The sequence below is a fragment of the Hyla sarda genome, chromosome 1 (assembly GCF_029499605.1).
Source record: "Hyla sarda isolate aHylSar1 chromosome 1, aHylSar1.hap1, whole genome shotgun sequence".
Classification (NCBI taxonomy): domain Eukaryota; kingdom Metazoa; phylum Chordata; class Amphibia; order Anura; family Hylidae; genus Hyla; species Hyla sarda.
The window spans coordinates 607,993,209-608,015,447 of NC_079189.1; the positions used below are offsets into that span (position 1 = coordinate 607,993,209).

A 22,239-nucleotide genomic window follows, 5' to 3' on the forward strand; every position below is an offset into this window, starting at 1 on the left:
CATCATTTATCTCTACACTGAGCAGATGAGCCGAGAGCAGCAGCCCCTGATCATGTGACTCCTCCTCCATGTGACTGATCACCTGACTGTGACATCATCGCAGGTCCTGTTAGTACACTTCCTGTACATCTCTGCGGGTGAAGGTTTGTGTATATATCTATCTATGTTTGTGTGTATATATATATATATATATGTGTGTGATTAGATATATACAGTATATACACACACACATATATATATATATATATATATATATACAATGATCCCTCATCATACAATAGTTTCGATCAGGGACGTGCTCATACATTTGGGAGGGCAGATGCTCAAGTAAATAAAGGGCTCTACTCATTGTTATTTAGAAATGTTTGTAAAAACAAAACATTAAAGTAAATCTGTTATTAGTTTTGTGGTAATAAAACTTCTTATAACCCTAAATAGACAAAGACGTTTGGTTGTTTCCTTTACATGACTGAGAAAACTCCATTTAACCTCTTAAGAGAGATTTTATTTTTCCATCTTTTTTCCTCCTCGCCCTCTAATAACCATAATCCTCGACTTTCCAACATTAGACCCATATGAGGCTTTTTGTTCCTCCAATTGTATTTTTTAACCCCTTAACGACCACGGACATAAATGTACGTCCTGGTGAGGAGGTACTTAACGCACCAGAACTTACATTTATGTCCTGTACATGATATCGAGCATCGGATGCTCACGTCATGCACTGCAGGTCCCGGCTGTGATCGCGCTGATGTGCGCCATTAACCCCTCTAATGCCATTATCAATACAGATCATGGCATCTGCGGCAAATGCGCATGTTTAAATGGATGATCGGATCGCCCGCAGCCCTGCCCCGGGAATCTGATCATCTAATATGGCGGACGGAAGTCCCCTCACCTGCCTCCATCCGTCTCCGGAGTGATTTGGAGTGAAGCTGGAGTGATTTGTGTGAGTATTTAAAGTTGCACATAGAGGAATTAATGCTAGATTTTTTAAATTTTTTTTAAACTGTAATTTTTATTATTTTCAGAACAATAAAAGGAATACAAACAGGTAGGAAGCAGTGGGGAACTAACCCCAAAACGAAAGGGTTGCAAAACCAATAAGAACAATGTGCATTCAGTGGAAACATAATTGTGCTAGAAGGGATTATCCAACAAACATTGTATCAAGTCTCAAGGAAGGGGGAGGGAAACAATAACTCGCAACACCAGGGAAGGGTACACCAACAGAAGGAGACAGAAAGAAACAAAGGAAGAAAACAGACAAAGAAAAATAATAAGGTCTATGAGTCAGTGCATTCAGGGAGGTTGCCTATCGGTAAATCTGTCCCAGAGATCCCACACTGAGAGAAACTGTGGGACTGTATTATTCAGGGAGGCTGTAATAGACTCCAGGGAGCGAATTTCACGGATTCTAGCAAGCAACTCACCCTCAGGAGGGGGAGAGGCCCGCTTCCAATGCTTCGCAATAAGAGTCTTGGCCGCTAGGACAATATGCAGAAACAATTTAAAGGGTCTCTTGGTTAATGTTCTAGTAGATAGCTTCAATAGGTAAACTAAAGGATCTAGGGGCACCTCAACTCCCAAGACATCCTGGAGCAAACGTTGGACCATAATCCAGAAGGGAGTGATCTGCAGGCAAGTTCAGAAAATGTGATAAACGTCTCCCAAGCCAACCCCACAATGCCAACATTGAGGCGGGATGTCCGGGTTCAGTCTATTTAGCAGGACAGGGGTATGATACCAACCCATAAGCATTTTATACTGTGTTCCTTTGTAGGCTGTACAGATAGAGGCCCGAGAGGCCCTATCCCAAATTACCCGACACTGAAGGATTGTAAGGGTAGTTGTAAGGGCTTCTTTCCAGCGCTCCATGTATCGATGAGAAGGGGGGGTAACGTCCAGTGGGGAAAGGAGGAGGGAGTAAATGCTCGATAGTAACCCCCTCATCTGTGGCCCACTCCTACACAACCTTTCAAAGCTCGTGGGGAGTGACACAGTCAGCAAGCCCCACTGCGATGACAGATGCCGAAGTTGCATATAGTGGATCAATTCAGAGGCAGGGAGCTCTCAGCGAGACTTCAAGTCATCAAAGGGTAAGAAAACACGCATGAGGGGGTTCACAATATCAGCCCAACAGAACAGCCCCCGTGAACCCTACTCCCGGGCCATGAGGTGCTACCCGGAGGAAAGTCCGGGCGGTAAAGGAAAGATTGCATAGGGGAGTAGGGGAAAGGAGCGGAAACTGCCTAGAGCAATATGTCCACACATATTTAGTAAACTACATAGGGCCTAGAAGAGAGAGCGTAGGGGAGGAAAGCGGAAAAGACCACAATAAAGAGTTAGGGTGGATATGAGCTAACCACAGTTACTCAATCTCCATCCACTTGCTGTAAGCAAGATGAGTGGACCACGCCGCGAGGTGACGGAGGTGAGCCGCCCAATAATATTTAGCAATATCAGGAACCCCCAGGCCCCCCGAAGACTGGATTGCTATCATAACAGACATAGGGAACCTATGTCTCTTAGCATCCCAAATAAACCAAAAAAATCGCTGAATGAAATGATCGCAGCGCAGCCAATGGAACCCGTACAGGCAGTGTTTCAAAAAAAATTAAGCAATTTAGGGAGGATAGTCATTTTGACTGCAGCAATACGTCCAAAGACTGAGATATATTGTGACCTCCACTTATCAAGTAAGGAGCGAAGCTCTCAAAACAAAGAGGGAAAGTTCACTGAGTAAAGAGAGGAATAGCTAGGGGAGAGGGAAACACCCAAGTACTTAATAGCGGAGGGAGACCAGCGGAAAGAGTAGTTAGCGCGCAGCAGGCCAAAGGAGGAGGAAGATTTATAGGCATGGCCTCAGACTTGGAGGGGTAGCTCTCATAGCCCGAGACCCTACCATAGTCATGCAGTAGCTTATACAGAGAAGGCAAAGATAGGAGAGGGTTAGTGAGTGTGAGCAGAACATCGTCGGCAAAGAGGCAGACCTTAAAAGCCCGCTCATGTAAAGTTAAACCAGAGATATCCAGGTCCCCCCGGATTAGGGCCGCAAGCGGCTCTATGCAAAGAGCAGAGATCAGAGGGGACAACGGGCAGCCCTGTCTAGTTCCATTGTGCAGAGTAAGAGGCATAGAGGAGGTAGATGGCAGTTTAAGAGAAGCATTATGGGAGAAGTAGAGACCCCGCAGCGCAGTGAGAAAGCTACCCGTGATTCCAAATTTCTGAAGCGTAGCAAACATGAATGGCCAACCTAGCCTATCAAAAGCCTTTTCAGCGTCTAGACTCAAAATTAAGGCCGGCTCGGAACGTTTGTTGACCAGATCAATGAGGTTGACAACTCATCTCCTACTGTCACCACCCTGACGACAGAGAATAAAACCGACTTGGTCCTTATGGATAAGAGCAGGCAGGAAATTACAGAGTCATGTAGCCAGAAGTTTAGTGAACAATTTCAGGTATGAGTTTAGCAGGGCAATAGGTCTATAGCTAGCACAGTCATGGGGCTCTTTATTCGGCTTTTGAATCAGCGTAGTCAAAGAATGCAAAAATGTCTGCAGGATCCCCCCCCCCCCCAAGAAAGGAGTTATACAGAAGGACCAGTTTAGGAAGCAGAACAGAGGAGTAAGTCTTATAATACAGGTAGGAAAACCCATCAGGGCTCCTATTACTCCCATCAGGAGTAATAGGAGCGTTCAAGATCTCCCTGTCAGATACATCTACAGAGGAAAGAATCCAGAGCCTCAGCACGTTCTCCAGGATCCAAGGGAAGCTGGGATGGGAGGGAATATAGTCGAGACTAATATTCATGAAAAAGGCGGGAGATAGAATCAGGGTGATATTCTAGAGTCCCCACAGCATCCCTCAGAGCGGAAGGAGTCTGGGCCGCAGCACGGTCTCGCAAGCGTCTAGCTAGCATAGTATGGGCCTTATTGCCTTTTTCATTAAACCTTTGCTTAGCATAAAGCAGTTGACGCTCTACCTTGTGGAGAGCCAAGTCCCCCAATTGCGCCCATGCAGTGACCAGACGCCTCAGTACCGAAAGGAATGGTGTAGTAAGTAGGAGAGCCTCCAGAGATTAAATCTGAGCCCTAAGTTCCCGAGAGCGTGGATCTCTTCAGTCTAGAGCCCAATGCGATACAGTGGCCTCTGATCACCGCTTTGTGAGCCTCCCACAGAACAGCCGGGGAGGACACAGAGCCCTCATTGTACACAAAATAGTCAGTGATACTAGTCAGGATTGAGTCATGGGAAGTAGGGCTCTTTAGTAAATAATCATTAAGCTGCCAGTGGCAGCGACGTGAAAAGGAAGTAAAAGGAGAAAAGGATATGAGTACAGGACCATGATCAGACCAGGAGATAGGCTCCATAGAAGCAGATGAGAGCATACACACCAATGGAAGGTTGCCAAAAAAATAGTCAATACGAGTATGAAGTCTGTGGGGGTGTGAATAAAACGAGAAGGATCAGTCCGATGGGTGGTTAATCCGCCACAGGTCATAAAAAGCAGTCGAACGCACCAGCCGCCAAAAAAGCATAGACAAGCGCACCTGGGCAGAGGGAGGTCGGGCATCACTCAGGGAATGACGATCGGCAGCGGGGGAAAAAACTAAACTAAAATCACCCCCCCAACAACGAGGCTGAAGAAGTGTATTTATGAAGACGTGCCAAAACCCTGCGAAGAAAGGGGATCTGCGCAGAGTTAGGGGTGTAAACATTACAAAGGAGTAGGGGCTTCCCCCCTAGAGATCCCTGGAGAATGACAAATCTACCCAATGGGTCTAAATAGGAGGAGGAAACTCGTAAGGGACAGGTCCTTGAAATTAGGATTGCCACTCCCGCAACCTTCCTAGCAGCAGAGGCAATGAACGCCTGGGGGTAAAGATGGTGTATGAAATCAAAAGTGCCTTTCTTGTCAAAGTGCATCTCTTGAATATAAACGATATCCGCCTTAAGGGCCACCAGTTCCCGCTGCAGCAGATGCCGCTTTGTGGGGGTGTTAAGACCCTTCACATTCAGGGAGACGCACTTAGCCATTAGAGGTCAGGGGAATGTAGAACAGGTGCAATATACAGTACTCACTTAACAACATGAGTTACACAGACCATCGGTTCTGAGACAGGAGACCACCACAGCTCACCACGAGACCTAAAAGAAAAGGAAGCAAGAAAAAGAAACATACCACTAAGGAGGCCAACAAAGCCACAAACAGAAGTAGTATATAGATTGTAGACAAACAGACACAAGGGGGGAGAGACAAAGGGGGACAATGCCAAAAACAAACCAATGGCACATAGGCCATAGCGGAGACCAATACGGCAACAAACAAATGTAGGAATAATATAATCAGTAACATCTCTTCAGAAACTGTGGCCCCAGAGGGGGAGGGGGAAGAACGCATCAGAGAGGACCTCCAGTAGTACCAGAGCCCCCCCCTGGAGGCCACGCTAAATGACAGCCCCAAATAGACTACACCAAATTATCATCCCACATAAAGGGGGAATCAACAATGTATGCAAAACATAGGTAGGCAATAAAACAGTAAATATAGCAAATGAGAGAGGAAATAAAGTCCCGCCAATAAACTGCAGTAGTCAGGGATACTCAACATCAGAGTTCTCACGGAGGGTTCAAGTCCCGACCCAAGGAGCCGGCACAGAAGTCCGGTAGATTGGCAAAGGTGCAAAGTACAGCAGAACGTCCATCTCTTCTAGCTTGTAAAGCAAAAGGGAAGGACCATCTATATGGAATCTGTGCAGAACGTAGGGTAGATAACAAGGGCTGCAATAACCGCCTTTTACGCAGCTTGAGCCACAACAGGTCCTGGAAAAGCTGGATAGGAGCACCATCAAAATCAAAAGACTTTAGTGAGCGGGATTTAGCCATTATCCTCTCTTTTAGTTGAAAGTCTGCCACACAACAGATAACGTCCCGAGGAGGACCATTCGTGGGATGAGGATGCAGAGCCCAATGGGCCCGGTCCAGCTTGATCTTATGTGAGGAGGGTTCCCCCAGAATCATGTTAAAGATGGCCTCCAGGGTAACATGTAGATCCTCAGCCTGGGTTGCTTCAGGGAGCCCCCGCACACGAATGTTATTGTGCCGACCCGTTATCCAGGTCTTCAACTTGCGAGTGAAGATCATTAAGGAAGTCAGTTTGAGCAGACATGGTGTCTTGAACCTTCGCTATGTAGGACCTGGTAGAATCATGCGCTTCCTCAAGATCATGGATCCTTTGTGAGACATGCTGGAGGTCTTGGCGCATCTGGGCTATTTTAGTGTGGCAGGAATCCTTAACTTCCGCAATAAGCACCTTGAAGTCCTCCTTAGAGGGGAGATGAGAGAGTAGCTGACTAAAGTCCATGGAGGGCAGGGCTGAGACAGACACCCCTGAACATTCAATGTCCATGTTCGGACCGTCAGCCCAGGCAGATCCACTGACCCCCGGCTGGGGAGCACCTGGAGAGCCCAACAGTGAGGCAGGGCCCCTCAGGGGTACCACCCCAGGAGGTGCCACGGGAGACTTATGGGTGGACATGTCCCTTTGTGGTTTAGGGGGAGCACCAGTGGGGCCGTCAGGGGGTATAGGGGCCCAATCACACACCTCCGCAGGGGGCAAATGCACAGCAGGGGACAGGGCAAACGGAGACCCCACAGCAGGCACACAGGGGTAGACAGGAGCTCATGAAGAAGGGGGAACCCCCACAGCAGCAAACCCCTTTGTAAGAGAGAAGGGGTATACAGGAGACCCAGTGCCAGGAAGGGCGATCAGAGCCCCAGGAGGAGTAGAGAGGAGGACTGCTGAATGTGGAGCCCTAGTGGCAGTGGGATCCAGAGAGGGTACCTCCAGCTGTTGCGCCTTACGTGGCTGTATAGGGCAAGCCAGGCAGAGGGGAGAGGAGTCACACACTGGAGTACCTGACTGTTCCTCGAAAGCAGGTTCCTGTGACAGCAGCAGGGGACTGGCGGGCAAGTCCATCAGGGTGTCGGACGCCATCCACGGCCGGGCTGCAGCAGAGGCGTGCTCCGTAATGGCTGCCGCACCGACGGGGAGGCCGGGGCAGAAGAGGAAGCCCCAAACTGGTACCTGGCAATCCCTCTGAGTGGCCAGTTCAGGGGTGGGCACCTTCCGGCGCTTGCGGGTACCTTTCGGCATGGGGCAAAGAATTCAGGGCAGCATATGTAGCAGGTTAAGAGGCCCCCCTACTACTAGAATTTTAAACAGCCTTTTTCACCTTTTTTTTCTCCACTCTACCTCTAGGGGTAGATTGGTCACAGGTGTATAAATCTTAGTTTTGGACTCAGTTCTGAGCGTGCTCTGTCTGAATGGTGCTTTGGAAAGAGTGGGACTTGTAAGAGAGTTAGAAAATCTGAGAGTTTGAAAGCAGGAGTTTGAGATCGCTGTCACTTTGCTTACACTGTAGAGACTTTAACTCACAAGGTCTACAGAGAATTTATTTGTAATATTTACTGTCTGTTTTGGCTGTAATCTGTGAAATCCCCATAACTAGTATGGCCTCCATGTTGGAAAATGCAGTCATGTTGGAAATGCAGAAAATGCAGGTGTACATCTTGTTCAATGTATGCAATCCTTGAACAGCAGATTGAGGGTGCATATTGTTGTGTGGGTTGTTCATTTGGAAGCCCAGATCCTGGATCTAGAGGAGTGACTGGCAACTTGGAGAGGAGTCTCCTGCTCACTGAGCAAGTACTCTCTGGGGTAGAGGTGGGGGAGGATAGTGGGACGGAGGTGCCGCACAGTCAGGCAGTTAGCTGGGTTACAGTTAGAAAATGGGGTAGAGGGAAAAGTGTCAGGGAGGCTAGTCCTGAACTGGCACACCCCAACAAGTTTGCCCGGTTGGCAGATGAGGGGGATGCCATTTCAGAGCTAGCGGTACTGCAGCAGAACTCTGCCTCTGACCATCAGGGGGTGTCTGCTCCAGTGAGGAGGGAGGGAGGAGTGCAGAGCAGGCTAGACAGGTACTGGTAGTGGGGGATTTTCTGAAATATTACCTGTACCAGGAGCCACACCTAATGGCAGCGGGAGATTAGGGAGGTAAACAAGTGGCTCAGAAGCTGGTGTAGAAAGGAGGAGTTTGGGTTCCTGGAGAACTGGGCTGACTTCGCTGTCTGTTACCGGCTCTACCGTAGGGACGGGCTGCACCTCAATGGGGAGGGTGCAGCTGTGCTTGGAAAGAAGATGGCTAGAAGGGTGGAGGAGTGTTTAAACTAGGGACTGGGGGGGAGGGAACCTACAACATAGAGGGGGAAGATAGTGTAGATAGAGGGGTGGGAATTATAAATGTACCTGGGGGTGGAGCGGAGGGAGGGGTTAGAATAGTTAATAGGAATAGGCTTCAAAGGAAAAAATAAAATAAAACAGACACCATTTAATTGCATGTTAACTAATGCCAGAAGTCTGTCCAATAAAACTGACGAATTGGAGTTGAAAATTTCTGAGGAGGATTATGACATAGTGGGTATAACAGAGACTTTGTTGGACAATAGCTATGACTGGGCGGTCAACATACAGGGTTATAGAGGGACATTTATCAACGTTTGCTTATGTATTCTTTTTTTTAGGAATTTTTTCCTTACTTTGTTTTTGCTTATGTGTGACTTATTTATCAACTGGTTTCCGCCTGTTGATAATTTTCTTTCTCGTAAGCAATTTTTCCTTTTTTACTTTTTTAGTAGTTTTTTCTGCTCCATGTTTGAGCTGGGGTAAATTTAGTCAATTTTTAACCTTGTTGCGACTTTTTTTTGCGCAGTTGCGACTGTCGCAGTTGATAAATACCTGACTAAAGCAAATCCATTTTGAAAAATTTACTACGTAAGCAAGTTAGAATTTTCTTGCTTTTCTTGTTCTTCAGGCAAATAGTCGCACGAAAACACACGTAGTCGCAGTTGCGACAATTTTGCGACAATTATAGTAAAGAAAACCTGACTAAACACGTTGATAAATGTCCATCATAGTCTATTCAGGATCGGACAAAACAGAAAGGGGGAGGAGTTTTTCTTTATGTAAAGTCCAGTCTGAAGGCCGCACTGCGGAAGGATATATGGGAGGGAAGCGATAATGTGGAGTCATTATGGGTAGAAATATATGAAGATAAAAATAAAAAAATCCTGATAGGGGTATAAGCTATAAGCCACCAAACATAATGGAAGAGGCAGAAGATCAATTACTGAGGCAAATAAACAAGACAACAAATCAGAATGAGGTGATAATAATGGAGACTATAACTATCCTGATATAAACTCGGAGACTGAGACCTGTGAATCTCATAAAGGAAACAGGTTTCTGACTATAACTAAAGACAATTATCTGTCCCAAATGGTGCAGAGCCCGACCAGAGGGGGCGCCCTACTAGACTTAATATTAACCGACAGAGTAACTAATGTGCAAGTAGAAGGACACCTAGGAAATAGTGATCATAATATAATACATTATAACTTGTTCTTCAATAAGGGAATCTCTCGAGGGGCCACAAAAACAATGAACTTTAGGAAGGCAAAGTTTGACCAACTCAGAGAAGCCCTTAATAATATAAATTGGGATAATGTCCTCAAAAACAAGAATAATGGGAGACACTAAATGGGAGACATCTAAAAATATCTTAAACTCTCACTGTAAGATGTATATACCTTATGGGAATAAAAGGGTCAGAAATAAAAGAAAACCAATATGGATGAATAAAAACGTTAAGAGGGCAATAAATGACAAAAATAAAGCATTTAAACTACTATAACAGGACGACAGTGAAGAAGCATTAAAAAGATATAGAGAAAAATTTTTAATATGTAAAAAACTGATAAAAGCCGCAAATAGAAACAGAAAGACTCATTGCCAAAGAGAGTAAAACTAACCCCAAAATGTTCTTTAACCCCTTAATGACGCAGGACGTATATTTACGTCCTGCGCCGGCTCCCGCGATATGAAGCGGGATCGCGCCGCAATCCCGCATCATATTGCGTCGGTCCAGGCGCTCATCAACGGCCGGGACCCGCGGCTAATACCACACATCGCCGATCGCGGCGATGTGCGGTATTAACCCTTTAGAAGCGGCGATCAAAGCTGACCGCCGCTTCTAAAGTGAAAGTGAAAGTGACCCGGCTGCTCAGTCGGGCTGTTCGGGACCGCCGCGGTGAAATCGCGGCGTCCCGAACAGCTGACCGGACACCGGGAGGGCCCTTACCTGCCTCCTCGGTGTCCGATCGGCGAATGACTGCTCCGTGCCTGAGATCCAGACAGGAGCAGTCAAGCGCCGATAACACTGATCACAGGCATGTTAATACACGCCTGTGATCTGTGTAAAAGATCAGTGTGTGCAGTGATATAGGTCCCTCTGGGACCTATAACACTGCAAAAAAAATGTTTAAAAAAAAGTGTTAATAAAGGTCCTTTAACCCCTTCCCTAATAAAAGTTTGAATCACCCCCCTTTTCCCATAAAACAATAAAAGTGTAAAAAAAATTTATAAATAAACATATGTGGTATCGCCGTGTGCGTAAATGTCCAAACTATAAAAATATATCATTAATTAAACCGTACGGTCAATGGCGTACGCGCAAAAAAATTCCAAAGTCCAAAAAAGCGTATTTTGGTCACTTTTTATACCATAAAAAAATGAATAAAAAGTGATCAAAAAGTCCGATCAAACAAAAATCATACCGATAAAAACTTCAGATCACGGCGCAAAAAATGAGTCCCCATACCGCCCTGTATGTGGAAAAATAAAAAGTTATAGGGGTCAGAAGATGACATTTTTAAACGTATACATTTTCCTGCATGTAGTTATGATTTTTTCCAGAAGTGCGACAAAATCAAACCTATATAAGTAGGTGATCATTTTAACCGTATGGACCTACAGAATAATGATATGGTGTAATTTTTACCGAAATATGCACTGCGTAGAAACGGGAGCCCCCAAAAGTTACAAAATGGCGTTTTTTTTTCGATTTTGTCGCACAATGATTTTTTTTTCCGTTTTGCCGTGCATTTTTGGGTAAAATGACTAATGTCACTGCAAAGTAGAATTGGCGACGCAAAAAATAAGCCATCATATGGATTTTTAGGTAGAAAATTGAAAGGGTTATGATTTTTAAAAGGTAAGGAGGAAAAAACGAAAGTGCAAAAACGGAAAAACCCTGAGTCCTTAAGGGGTTAATTATATAAATAGCAAAAAGGTTAAAAATGAAAGTGTTGGCCCTTTCAAAAATGACGAGAAAGAAATTATAAACGGGGATTAGGAAAAAGCACCGAGGAGAATGAAATGCCAGGTGAAATACAGTGAGATAAGGTAAATTCACCAGTACAGGTCACCTGTCTAACCCAGGAAGAAGTACAGTGCCGCCTACAAAAAATCAAAATATACAAATCGCCAGGTCCAGATTGTATTTACCACCGTGTTCTAAAGGAATTAAGTAATTTAATACATAGACCCCTATTTTTAATAATCAGGGACTCTATAGTAACAGCGACTGTTCCTTAGGACTCGGGCATTGGAAATGTGGTGCCAATATTTAAAAAGCGGACAAAAGGTGACCCTGGGAATTATAGACCTGTTAGTTTAACCTCGGTTGTATGTCAATTGTTTGAGGTTTTTCTAAGAGATGCTATTTTGGAGTATCTTGACAAAAATAAATGTATGACCCCATATCAGCATGGCTTTATGAGGGATCAGTCCTGTCAAACTAACCTGATCAGCTTTTACGAGGAGGTGAGCTCCAGACTGGACCAGGGGCAATCGCTGGATGTCGTATATCTGGATTTTTCCAAAGCATTTGATACGGTTCCACATAAAAGGTTGGTGCATAAAATGAGAGGGATTGGGCTGGGGGAGAATGTGTGTAAGTGGGTAAGTAACTGGCTCAGTGATAGGAAACAGAGGGTGGTTATTAATGGTACTTATTCTGATTGGGTGGCTGTTTCTAGTGGGGACCACAGGAGTCAATCTTGGGTCCTGTCCTATTTAACATTTTTATTGACGACCTTGTAGAGGGGTTGAATAGTAAAGTAGCAATCTTGGCAGATGATACTAAACTCTGTAAAGTGGTAAACACTATAAAGGACAGTGCATTGTGTATAGTAGATAACACAATAGAGGACAGTGCACTGTTACAAATGGATCTGGATAGGTTGGAAGTTTGGACTGGGAAGTGGCAGATGAGGTTCAACACTGATAAATGTAAGGTAATGCACATGGGGAGGAAAAATCCGGCCTGGGATTATGTATTAAATGGGAGAAAACTTGGGACGACTGACTTGGAAAAGGACTTGAGAGTCTTAGTTAACAGTAAATTTAGCTGTTGTGACCAGTGTCGGGCAGCTGCTGCCAAAGCAAATAAAATCATGGGGTACATCAATAGGGGCATAGATACCCACGACAAGGAAATAATTCTACCACTGTACAAATCACTAGTCAGACCACACATAGAATACTGTGTACAGTACTGGGCACCAGTGTACAAGAAAGATATAGTGGAGCTGGAGAGGATTCAAAGATGGGCAACCAGAGTAATATGGGGAATGGGAGGACTACAGTACCCAGAAAGATTATCAGAATTAGGGTTATTTAGTTTAGAAAAAAGAAGGTTTAGGGGAGACCTAATAACTATGTATACTGTCGGGGTATAAAGAAAAGCGCCTTATACGGAAAAGAAGGATCAAAGAAAAATATCAACAGGGTTGATCCTACGAGGTGGACATAAAACACCTCAAAAAGAGTTCTAGGATAGGTAATTATGTTGTGCAATTAGTAAAACAGGGTACAAAGGTCTATGCAAAATATATAAATGATTTAAAGGGGTACTCCGGTGAAAACCTTTTTTCTTTTAAATCAAATGGTGGCCGAAAGTTAAACATATTTGTAAATTACTTCTATTAAAAAATCTTAATCCCTCTTGTACTTATTAGCTGCTGAATACTACAGAGTAAATTCTTTTGTTTTTGGAATGCTCTCTGATGACATCACGAGCACAGTTCTCTCTGCTGACGTTATTATAATAATAACGCTTTATTTATTGTTGTCCTTAGTGGGATTTGAACCCAAGTCCCCAGCACTGCAAGCCAGCAGTGCTATCCACTGAGCCACCATGCTGCCCTTAGCATACATCTGCTATGCATGGTTGCTAAAATGGACAGAGATGTCAGCAGAGAGCACTGTGCTCGTGATGTCATCAGTGTTCCAAAAAGAAAGGAATTTCCTCTGTAGCATTCAGCAACTAATAAGTACTGGAAGGATTAAGATTTTTTAATAGAAGTAATTTACAAATATGTTTAACTTTCTGCCACCAGTTGATTTAAAAGAAAAAAGGTTTTCACCGGAGTACCCCTTTAATCCTTCCTGTACTTATTAGCTGCTGAATACTACAGCGGAAATTCTTATCTTTTTGAAACACAGAGCTGTCTGCTGACATCACGAGCACAGTGCTCTCTGCTGACATCTCTGTCCATTTTATGAACTGCCCAGAACAGCATATGTTTGCTATGGGGATTTCCTTTTACCCTGGATAGTTCCTAAAATGGACAGAGATGTCAGCAGAGAGCACTGTGCTCATGATGTCAGCAGAGAGCTCTGTGTTTAAAACGGAAAATAATTTCCACTGTAGTATTCAGCTGCTAATGAGTACAGGAAGGATTAAGATTTTTTAATAGAAGTAATTTACAAATCTGTTTAACTTTCTGGCACAAGTTGATTATTGATTAAAAAAAAAAAAAGTTTTTCACCGGAGTACCCCTTTAACCTTACAATTTCATTTGTGCTATTCCTAGAATTAACTAAAGGGGGCAGTCTGTGACAGGATATTGATTTTAAGAACAGCCATATTTTCTATAATTGGGGTATAGGTATTGTTACGCCGAGCGCTCCGGGTCCCCGCTCCTCCCCGGAGCGCTCGCAACATCCTCGCTACTGCAGCGCCCCGGTCAGATCTACTGACCGGGTGCGCTGCGATACCGCCCCCAGCCGGGATGCGATTCGCGATGCGGGTGGCGCCCGCTCGCGATGCGCACCCCGGCTCCCGTACCTGACTCGATTTCCGTCGGTCCTGTCCCGGCGCGCGCGGCCCCGCTCCCTAGGGCGCGCGCGCGCCGGGTCTCTGCGATTTAAAGGGCCACTGCGCCGCTGATTGGTGCAGTGGGTCTAATCAGTCATTTACCTGTGCACTTCCCTATTTTACCTCACTTCCCCTTCCCTTCCTTGCCGGATCTTGTTGCCATTGTGCCAGTGAAAGCGTTTCCTAGTGTGTTCCTAGCCTGTGTTCCAGACCTCCTGCCGTTGCCCCTGACTACGATCCTTGCTGCCTGCCCCGACCTTCTGCTACGTCCGACCTTGCTCTTGTCTACTCCCTTGTACCGCGCCTATCTTCAGCAGTCAGAGACGTTGAGCCGTTGCTAGTGGATACGACCTGGTTACTACCGCCGCTGCAAGACCATCCCGCTTTGCGGCGGGCTCTGGTGAATACCAGTAGTAACTTAGAACCGGTCCACTAGCACGGTCCACGCCAATCCCTCTCTGGCACAGAGGATCCACCTCCTGCCAGCCGAATCGTGACAGTAGATCCGGCCATGGATCCCGCTGAAGTTCCACTGCCAGTTGTCGCCGACCTCACCACGGTGGTCGCCCAGCAGTCGCAACAGATAGCGCAACAAGGCCATCAGCTGTCTCAACTGACCGTGATGCTACAGCAGCTACTACCACAGCTCCAGCAATCATCTCCTCCACCAGCTCCTGCACCTCCTCCGCAGCGAGTGGCCGCTTCCGGCCTACGACTATCCTTGCCGGATAAATTTGATGGGGACTCTAAGTTTTGCCGTGGCTTTCTTTCGCAATGTTCCCTGCACTTGGAGATGATGTCGGACCAGTTTCCTACTGAAAGGTCTAAGGTGGCTTTCGTAGTCAGCCTTCTGTCTGGGAAAGCTCTGTCATGGGCCACACCGCTCTGGGACCGCAATGACCCCGTCACTGCCTCTGTACACTCCTTCTTCTCGGAAATTCGAAGTGTCTTTGAGGAACCTGCCCGAGCCTCTTCTGCTGAGACTGCCCTGCTGAACCTGGTCCAGGGTAATTCTTCCGTTGGCGAGTACGCCATCCAATTCCGTACTCTTGCTTCCGAATTATCCTGGAATAATGAGGCCCTCTGCGCGACCTTTAAAAAAGGCCTATCCAGCAACATTAAAGATGTTCTGGCCGCACGAGAAATTCCTGCTAACCTGCATGAACTCATTCATCTAGCCACTCGCATTGACATGCGTTTTTCCGAAAGGCGTCAGGAGCTCCGCCAGGATATGGACTTTGTTCGCACGAGGCGTTTTTTCTCCCCGGCTCCTCTCTCCTCTGGTCCTCTGCAATCCGTTCCTGTGCCTCCCGCCGTGGAGGCTATGCAAGTTGACCGGTCTCGCTTGACACCTCAAGAGAGGACACGACGCCGCATGGAGAATCTTTGCCTGTACTGTGCCGGTACCGAACACTTCCTGAAGGATTGTCCTATCCGTCCTCCCCGCCTGGAAAGACGTACGCTGACTCCGCACAAAGGTGAGACAGTTCTTGATGTTAACTCTGCTTCTCCACGCCTTACTGTGCCTGTGCGGATATCTGCCTCTACCTTCTCCTTCTCCACTAAGGCCTTCTTGGATTCCGGATCTGCAGGAAATTTTATTTTGGCCTCTCTCATCAACAGGTTCAACATCCCAGTGACCAGTCTCGCCAGACCCCTCTACATCAATTGTGTTAACAATGAAAGATTGGACTGTGCCGTGCGTTACCGCACGGAACCCCTCCTAATGTGCATCGGACCTCATCACGAAAAAATTTTTGGTCCTCTCCAATTGCACTTCCGAAATTCTCCTTGGACTACCGTGGCTTCAACGCCATTCCCCAACCCTTGATTGGTCCACAGGAGAGATCAAGAGCTGGGGTACTTCTTGTTTCAAGGACTGTCTTAAACCGGTTTCCAGAACTCCCTGCCGTGACCCTGTGGGTCCCCCTGTAACCGGTCTCCCTAAGGCTTATATGGACTATGCAGACGTATTTTGCAAAAAACAAGCTGAGACTTTACCTCCTCACAGGCCTTATGACTGTCCTATTGACCTCCTCCCGGGCACTACTCCACCCCGGGGCAGAATTTATCCTCTGTCCGCCCCAGAGACTCTTGCTATGTCTGAATACATCCAGGAAAATTTAAAAAAGAGGTTTATCCGCAAATCCTCCTCTCCTGCCGGAGCTGGATTTTTCTTTGTGTCCAAAAAAGATGGCTCCCTACGTCCTTGCATTGATTACCGCGGACTTAATAAAATCACGGTAAAGAACCGCTACCCCCTACCTCTTATCTCTGAACTCTTTGATCGTCTTCAAGGTGCCCACATCTTTACCAAACTGGACTTAAGAGGTGCTTATAATCTCATCCGCATCAGGGAGGGGGACGAATGGAAAACTGCATTTAACACCAGAGATGGACACTTTGAGTATCTAGTCATGCCCTTTGGCCTGTGCAACGCCCCTGCCGTCTTCCAAGACTTTGTTAATGAAATTTTTCGTGATCTCTTATATTCCTGTGTTGTTGTGTATCTGGACGATATTCTGATTTTTTCTGCCAACTTAGAAGAACATCGCCAGCATGTCCGCATGGTTCTTCAGAGACTTCGAGACAATCAACTTTATGCCAAAATGGAGAAATGTCTGTTTGAATGTCAATCTCTTCCTTTCCTAGGATACTTGGTCTCTGGCCAGGGACTACAAATGGACCCAGATAAACTCTCTGCCGTCTTAGATTGGCCACGCCCCTCCGGACTCCGTGCTATCCAACGTTTTTTGGGGTTCGCCAATTATTACAGACAATTTATTCCACATTTTTCCACTATTGTGGCTCCTATCGTAGCTTTAACCAAGAAGAATGCCAATCCTAAGTCCTGGTCTCCTCAAGCGGAAGACGCATTTAAACGGCTCAAGTCTGCCTTTTCTTCTGCTCCCGTGCTCTCCAGACCTGACCCATCTAAACCCTTCCTATTGGAGGTTGATGCCTCCTCAGTGGGAGCTGGAGCGGTCCTTCTACAAAAAAATTCTTCCGGGCATGCTGTTACTTGTGGGTTTTTTTCTAGGACCTTCTCTCCGGCGGAGAGGAACTACTCCATCGGGGATCGAGAACTACTGGCCATTAAATTGGCACTTGAGGAATGGAGGCATCTGCTGGAGGGATCAAAATTTCCAGTTATCATTTTCACCGATCACAAGAATCTCTCCTATCTCCAGTCTGCCCAACGGCTGAATCCTCGCCAGGCCAGGTGGTCGTTGTTCTTTGCCCGTTTTAACTTTGAAATTCATTTTCGCCCTGCCGACAAGAACATTAGGGCCGATGCTCTCTCTCGTTCCTCGGATGCCTCGGAAGTAGAGGTCTCTCCGCAACACATCATTCCTCCTGACTGTCTGATCTCCTCTTCTCCAGCCTCCATCAGGCAAACTCCTCCAGGGAAGACCTTTGTTTCTCCACGCCAGCGTCTCGGGATTCTCAAATGGGGTCACTCTTCCCACCTCGCAGGGCATGCGGGCATCAAAAAGTCCTTGCAACTCATCTCTCGTTTCTATTGGTGGCCGACTCTGGAAACAGATGTTGTGGATTTTGTGCGGGCCTGTACTGTCTGTGCCCGGGATAAGACTCCTCGCCAGAAGCCTGCTGGTCTCCTTCACCCTCTGCCTGTCCCCGAACAGCCTTGGTCTCTGATTGGTATGGACTTTATTACAGACTTACCCCCATCCCGTGGCAACACTGTTGTTTGGGTGGTCGTTGATCGATTTTCCAAGATGGCACATTTTATTCCTCTTCCTGGTCTTCCTTCAGCGCCTCAGTTGGCAAAACAATTTTTTGTACACATTTTTCGTCTTCACAGTTTGCCCACGCAGATTGTCTCGGATAGAGGTGTCCAATTCGTGTCTAAATTCTGGAGGGCTCTCTGTAAACAACTCAAGATTAAATTAAACTTCTCTTCTGCTTATCATCCTCAATCCAATGGGCAAGTAGAAAGAATTAACCAGGTCCTGGGTGACTATTTACGGCATTTTGTTTCCTCCCGCCAGGATGACTGGGCAGATCTTCTACCTTGGGCCGAATTCTCGTACAACTTTAGAGTCTCTGAATCTTCTGCTAAATCCCCATTTTTCGTGGTGAACGGCCGTCACCCTCTTCCCCCCCTCCCTATTCCCTTGTCCTCTGGTTTGCCCGCTGTAGATGAAGTGACTCGTGATCTTTCCACCATATGGAAAGAGACCCAAAATTCTCTTTTACAGGCTTCATCTCGCATGAAAAAGTTTGCCGATAAGAAAAGAAGAGCTCCCCCCATTTTTGCTCCCGGAGACAAGGTATGGCTCTCCGCTAAATATGTCCGCTTTCGTGTCCCCAGTTACAAACTGGGACCACGCTATCTTGGTCCTTTCAAAGTCTTGTGCCAAATTAATCCTGTCTCTTACAAACTTCTTCTTCCTCCTTCTCTTCGTATTCCTAATGCCTTTCATGTCTCTCTTCTTAAACCACTCATCATCAACCGTTTCTCTCCCAAGCTTGTTTCTCCCACTCCTGTTTCCGGTTCTTCTGACGTCTTCTCAGTGAAGGAGATACTGGCCTCCAAGACGGTCAGAGGAAAAAGGTTATTTTTGGTTGATTGGGAGGGCTGTGGACCTGAAGAGAGATCCTGGGAACCTGAGGACAACATCCTAGACAAAAGTCTGCTCCTCAGGTTCCCAGGCTCCAAGAAGAGGGGGAGACCCAAGGGGGGGGGTACTGTTACGCCGAGCGCTCCGGGTCCCCGCTCCTCCCCGGAGCGCTCGCAACATCCTCGCTACTGCAGCGCCCCGGTCAGATCTACTGACCGGGTGCGCTGCGATACCGCCCCCAGCCGGGATGCGATTCGCGATGCGGGTGGCGCCCGCTCGCGATGCGCACCCCGGCTCCCGTACCTGACTCGCTCTCCGTCGGTCCTGTCCCGGCGCGTGCGGCCCCGCTCCCTAGGGCGCGCGCGCGCCGGGTCTCTGCGACTTAAAGGGCCACTGCGCCGCTGATTGGCGCAGTGGGTCTAATCAGTCATTCACCTGTGCACTTCCCTATTTTACCTCACTTCCCCTTCCCTTCCTTGCCGGATCTTGTTGCCATTGTGCCAGTGAAAGCGTTTCCTAGTGTGTTCCTAGCCTGTGTTCCAGACCTCCTGCCGTTGCCCCTGACTACGATCCTTGCTGCCTGCCCCGACCTTCTGCTACGTCCGACCTTGCTCTTGTCTACTCCCTTGTACCGCGCCTATCTTCAGCAGTCAGAGAGGTTGAGCCGTTGCTAGTGGATACGACCTGGTTACTACCGCCGCTGCAAGACCATCCCGCTTTGCGGCGGGCTCTGGTGAATACCAGTAGTAACTTAGAACCGGTCCACTAGCACGGTCCACGCCAATCCCTCTCTGGCACAGAGGATCCACCTCCTGCCAGCCGAATCGTGACAGGTATGTCATGTGACCATAATATTTATGCGATTTATTTAATATAGCTATTTGATGTTCCTGTCCAATTAGATCAGAATAATATCCACATAGTTAAATCTCAAATAGATGACTGGAAATAGATGGATATTATATAATAAAATGGTATCCACATGTGTTTCCAATCTGCATGGCCGGTATCTTAATATGCCTAAATTATATGTAACATTTGCATGGTCATCATAACTACATTTTATACTGTGGTATATCATAACACTACTGGTGGATACTACCATAAAAAAAAATATATATATTATTTAGATATATCTGCCTATATCTACGCTTATATAATGTGATATCATTACCCATCTAACCTAGGATAATTTTATTCCTGATCAGGCAACTCAAATTATAAGATTGGACATACCAAACATTATTTAGACAATTTAAAGGGGTACTCCGGTGAAAACCTTTTTTCTTTTAAATCAAATGGTGGCAGAAAGTTAAACATATTTGTAAATTACTTCTATTAAAAAATCTTAATCCTTCCAGTACTTATTAGCTGCTGAATGCTACAGAGAAAATACCTTTCTTTTTGGAACACTGATGACATCACGAGCACAGTGCTCTCTGCTGACATCTCTGTCCATTTTAGCAACCATGCGTAGCAGATGTATGCTATGGGCAGCATGGTGGCTCAGTGGTTAGCACTGCTGCCTTGAAGTGCTGGGGACTTGGGTTCAAATCCCACTAAGGACAACAATAAATAAAGTGTTGTTATTATTATTATAATGAGGTCAGCAGAAAGCACTGTGCTCGTGATGTCATCAGAGAGCAATCCAAAAAGAAAAGAATTTCCTCCGTAGTATTCAGCAGCCAATAAGTACAGGAAGGATTAAGATTTTTTAATAGAAGTAATTTACAAATACGTTTAAATTTCTGCCACCAGTTGATTTAAAAGAAAAAAGGTTTTCACCGGAGTACCCCTTTAACACGGCATTTAGCTACATAGCTATACATAACATGAATAACCCTTATAATGCCATAACTATCTATCAGTTATACATATACATATATATATATATATATATACACACACACCAACATCGTTACAATAGGGCAATGCAACATGTTAATGCTACAGACATCATATTATATGAATGTTTTCTAAAAGGGACAGTAATATTAGCCTGTCGCTCACCTTTTGGCTGGCTGAATCTACACCTTAGATTGGTGTTAACACTTTCAGGGATAATGAGATCACATAAACTCAAGGTTGGTAAATACAGGGCTATTATATTGAGATTGAGAGATTTTTGATGATCTCAGGACCTCTGTAGAGAGACAATAGTATAATGCCATTGTCTTGTTTTTACACCTCCTTGCTTCCTCACACACGTACATTCAATGGCCTGTGGAAGTATAAACATGAGAGCTTTGAAACCATAGTGTCTTATACTTAAGATAATCTTGTCCTATCTCATTGTTACGCCGAGCGCTCCGGGTCCCTGCTCCTCCCCGGAGCGCTCGCAGCGTTCTCCTCTCTGCAGCGCCCCGGTCAGACCTGCTGACCGGGAGCGCTTCACTGTCACTGCCGGCGGGGATGCGATCCGCGTAGCGGGACGCTCCCGCCCGCTGGTTGCATCCCAATCCACTCACCTGTCCCGTTCCCCGGCTGTCACGTCCCGGCGTGCGCAGCCTCGCTCTCTAGGGCGCGCGCGCCGGTCTCTCTGAGATTTAAAGGGCCAGTGCACCACTAATTGGTGCCCGGCCCAATCAGTGTCAATCACTTCCATTGATATAAAAACCCACTTCCCCTTCCTGTCCCCTGCCGGATCTTGTTGCCTCAGTGCCCTGAGAAAGCGTTTGTGTGTTCCCTAGCTTGTGTACCCAGACCTCCTGCTGTTGCCCCTGACTACGAATCTTGCTGCCTGCCCTGACCTTCTGCTACGTCCGACCTTGCTCATGCCTTGTCCCTGTGTACCGCGCCTGTCTCAGCTGTCAGTTGGGGTTGAGTCGCTATCGGGTGGAACAACCTGGGGGTTACCTGCCGCTGCAAGTCAATCCCGCTTTGCGGCGGGCTCTGGTGAAAACCAGTAACCCCTTAGATTCTGTTCCCCTGGTACGGCCCACGCCATCACCTCACTGACACAGAGGATCCACCTCCAGTGTCCTCGCTGCATACCAGTCCGGATCCTGACACTCATATTGGGTTTTCGTCATCTGGATTAGGACTTCCATTGTTACTACTCTCCTGGCCAGTAAGTTTTATTATCTATCTACCTTGGAACAGAGGGCAAAAGGTGAAGTCAGCATTAAAACCAGACCTGACAGAAAACAGGAAAATTCTGGCTTCAGAGCCACGATCTATGAATCCTATAAGCAAAATGCAATATTCTTGATTTATAATTATACACATTATGGATACATCCGACAATAAATATATCAGGGGACCGTACAGAGATCTCTCCATGATCTATTTATACCCAGGACTGTATCTATAACAAGGGGGCATCCTCTACGTCTAGAGGAAAGAAGGTTTCTACGCCAGCACAGACGGGGGTTCTTTACTGTAAGAGCAGTGAGAGGTGGTCATGGTGAACTCTGTAAAAGAATTTAAAAGGGGTCTAGATGCGTTTTTGGAGAATAATAACATCACTGGTTATGTATACTAGATATTTAGAGACAGAACGTTGATCCAGGGATGTATTCTGATGCCATATTTGGAGTCGGGAAGGAATTTTTACCTCTAGTATGAGGTTTTTTGCCTCCTCTGGATCA

At 46.4% G+C, this 22,239-nt stretch overlaps 2 protein-coding genes across 2 annotated transcripts in view; both read left to right on the forward strand.

Annotated features, from left to right (window-relative positions):
• The window catches only part of LOC130299651 (uncharacterized), a 58,000-nt gene that overhangs the window by 25,613 nt on the left and 10,148 nt on the right, over positions 1-22,239 (forward strand). The window contains exon 6 of the mRNA XM_056551485.1: positions 3,327-3,461. Within this exon, the coding sequence (XP_056407460.1) occupies positions 3,327-3,461 (135 nt within the window). The remainder of the gene's footprint in view (positions 1-3,326; positions 3,462-22,239) is intronic.
• The window catches only part of LOC130297591 (oocyte zinc finger protein XlCOF22-like), a 256,559-nt gene continuing 234,438 nt past the window's right edge, over positions 119-22,239 (forward strand). The window contains exon 1 of the mRNA XM_056550234.1: positions 119-143. The gene's annotated coding sequence lies outside the window, so the exon portion shown is untranslated. The remainder of the gene's footprint in view (positions 144-22,239) is intronic.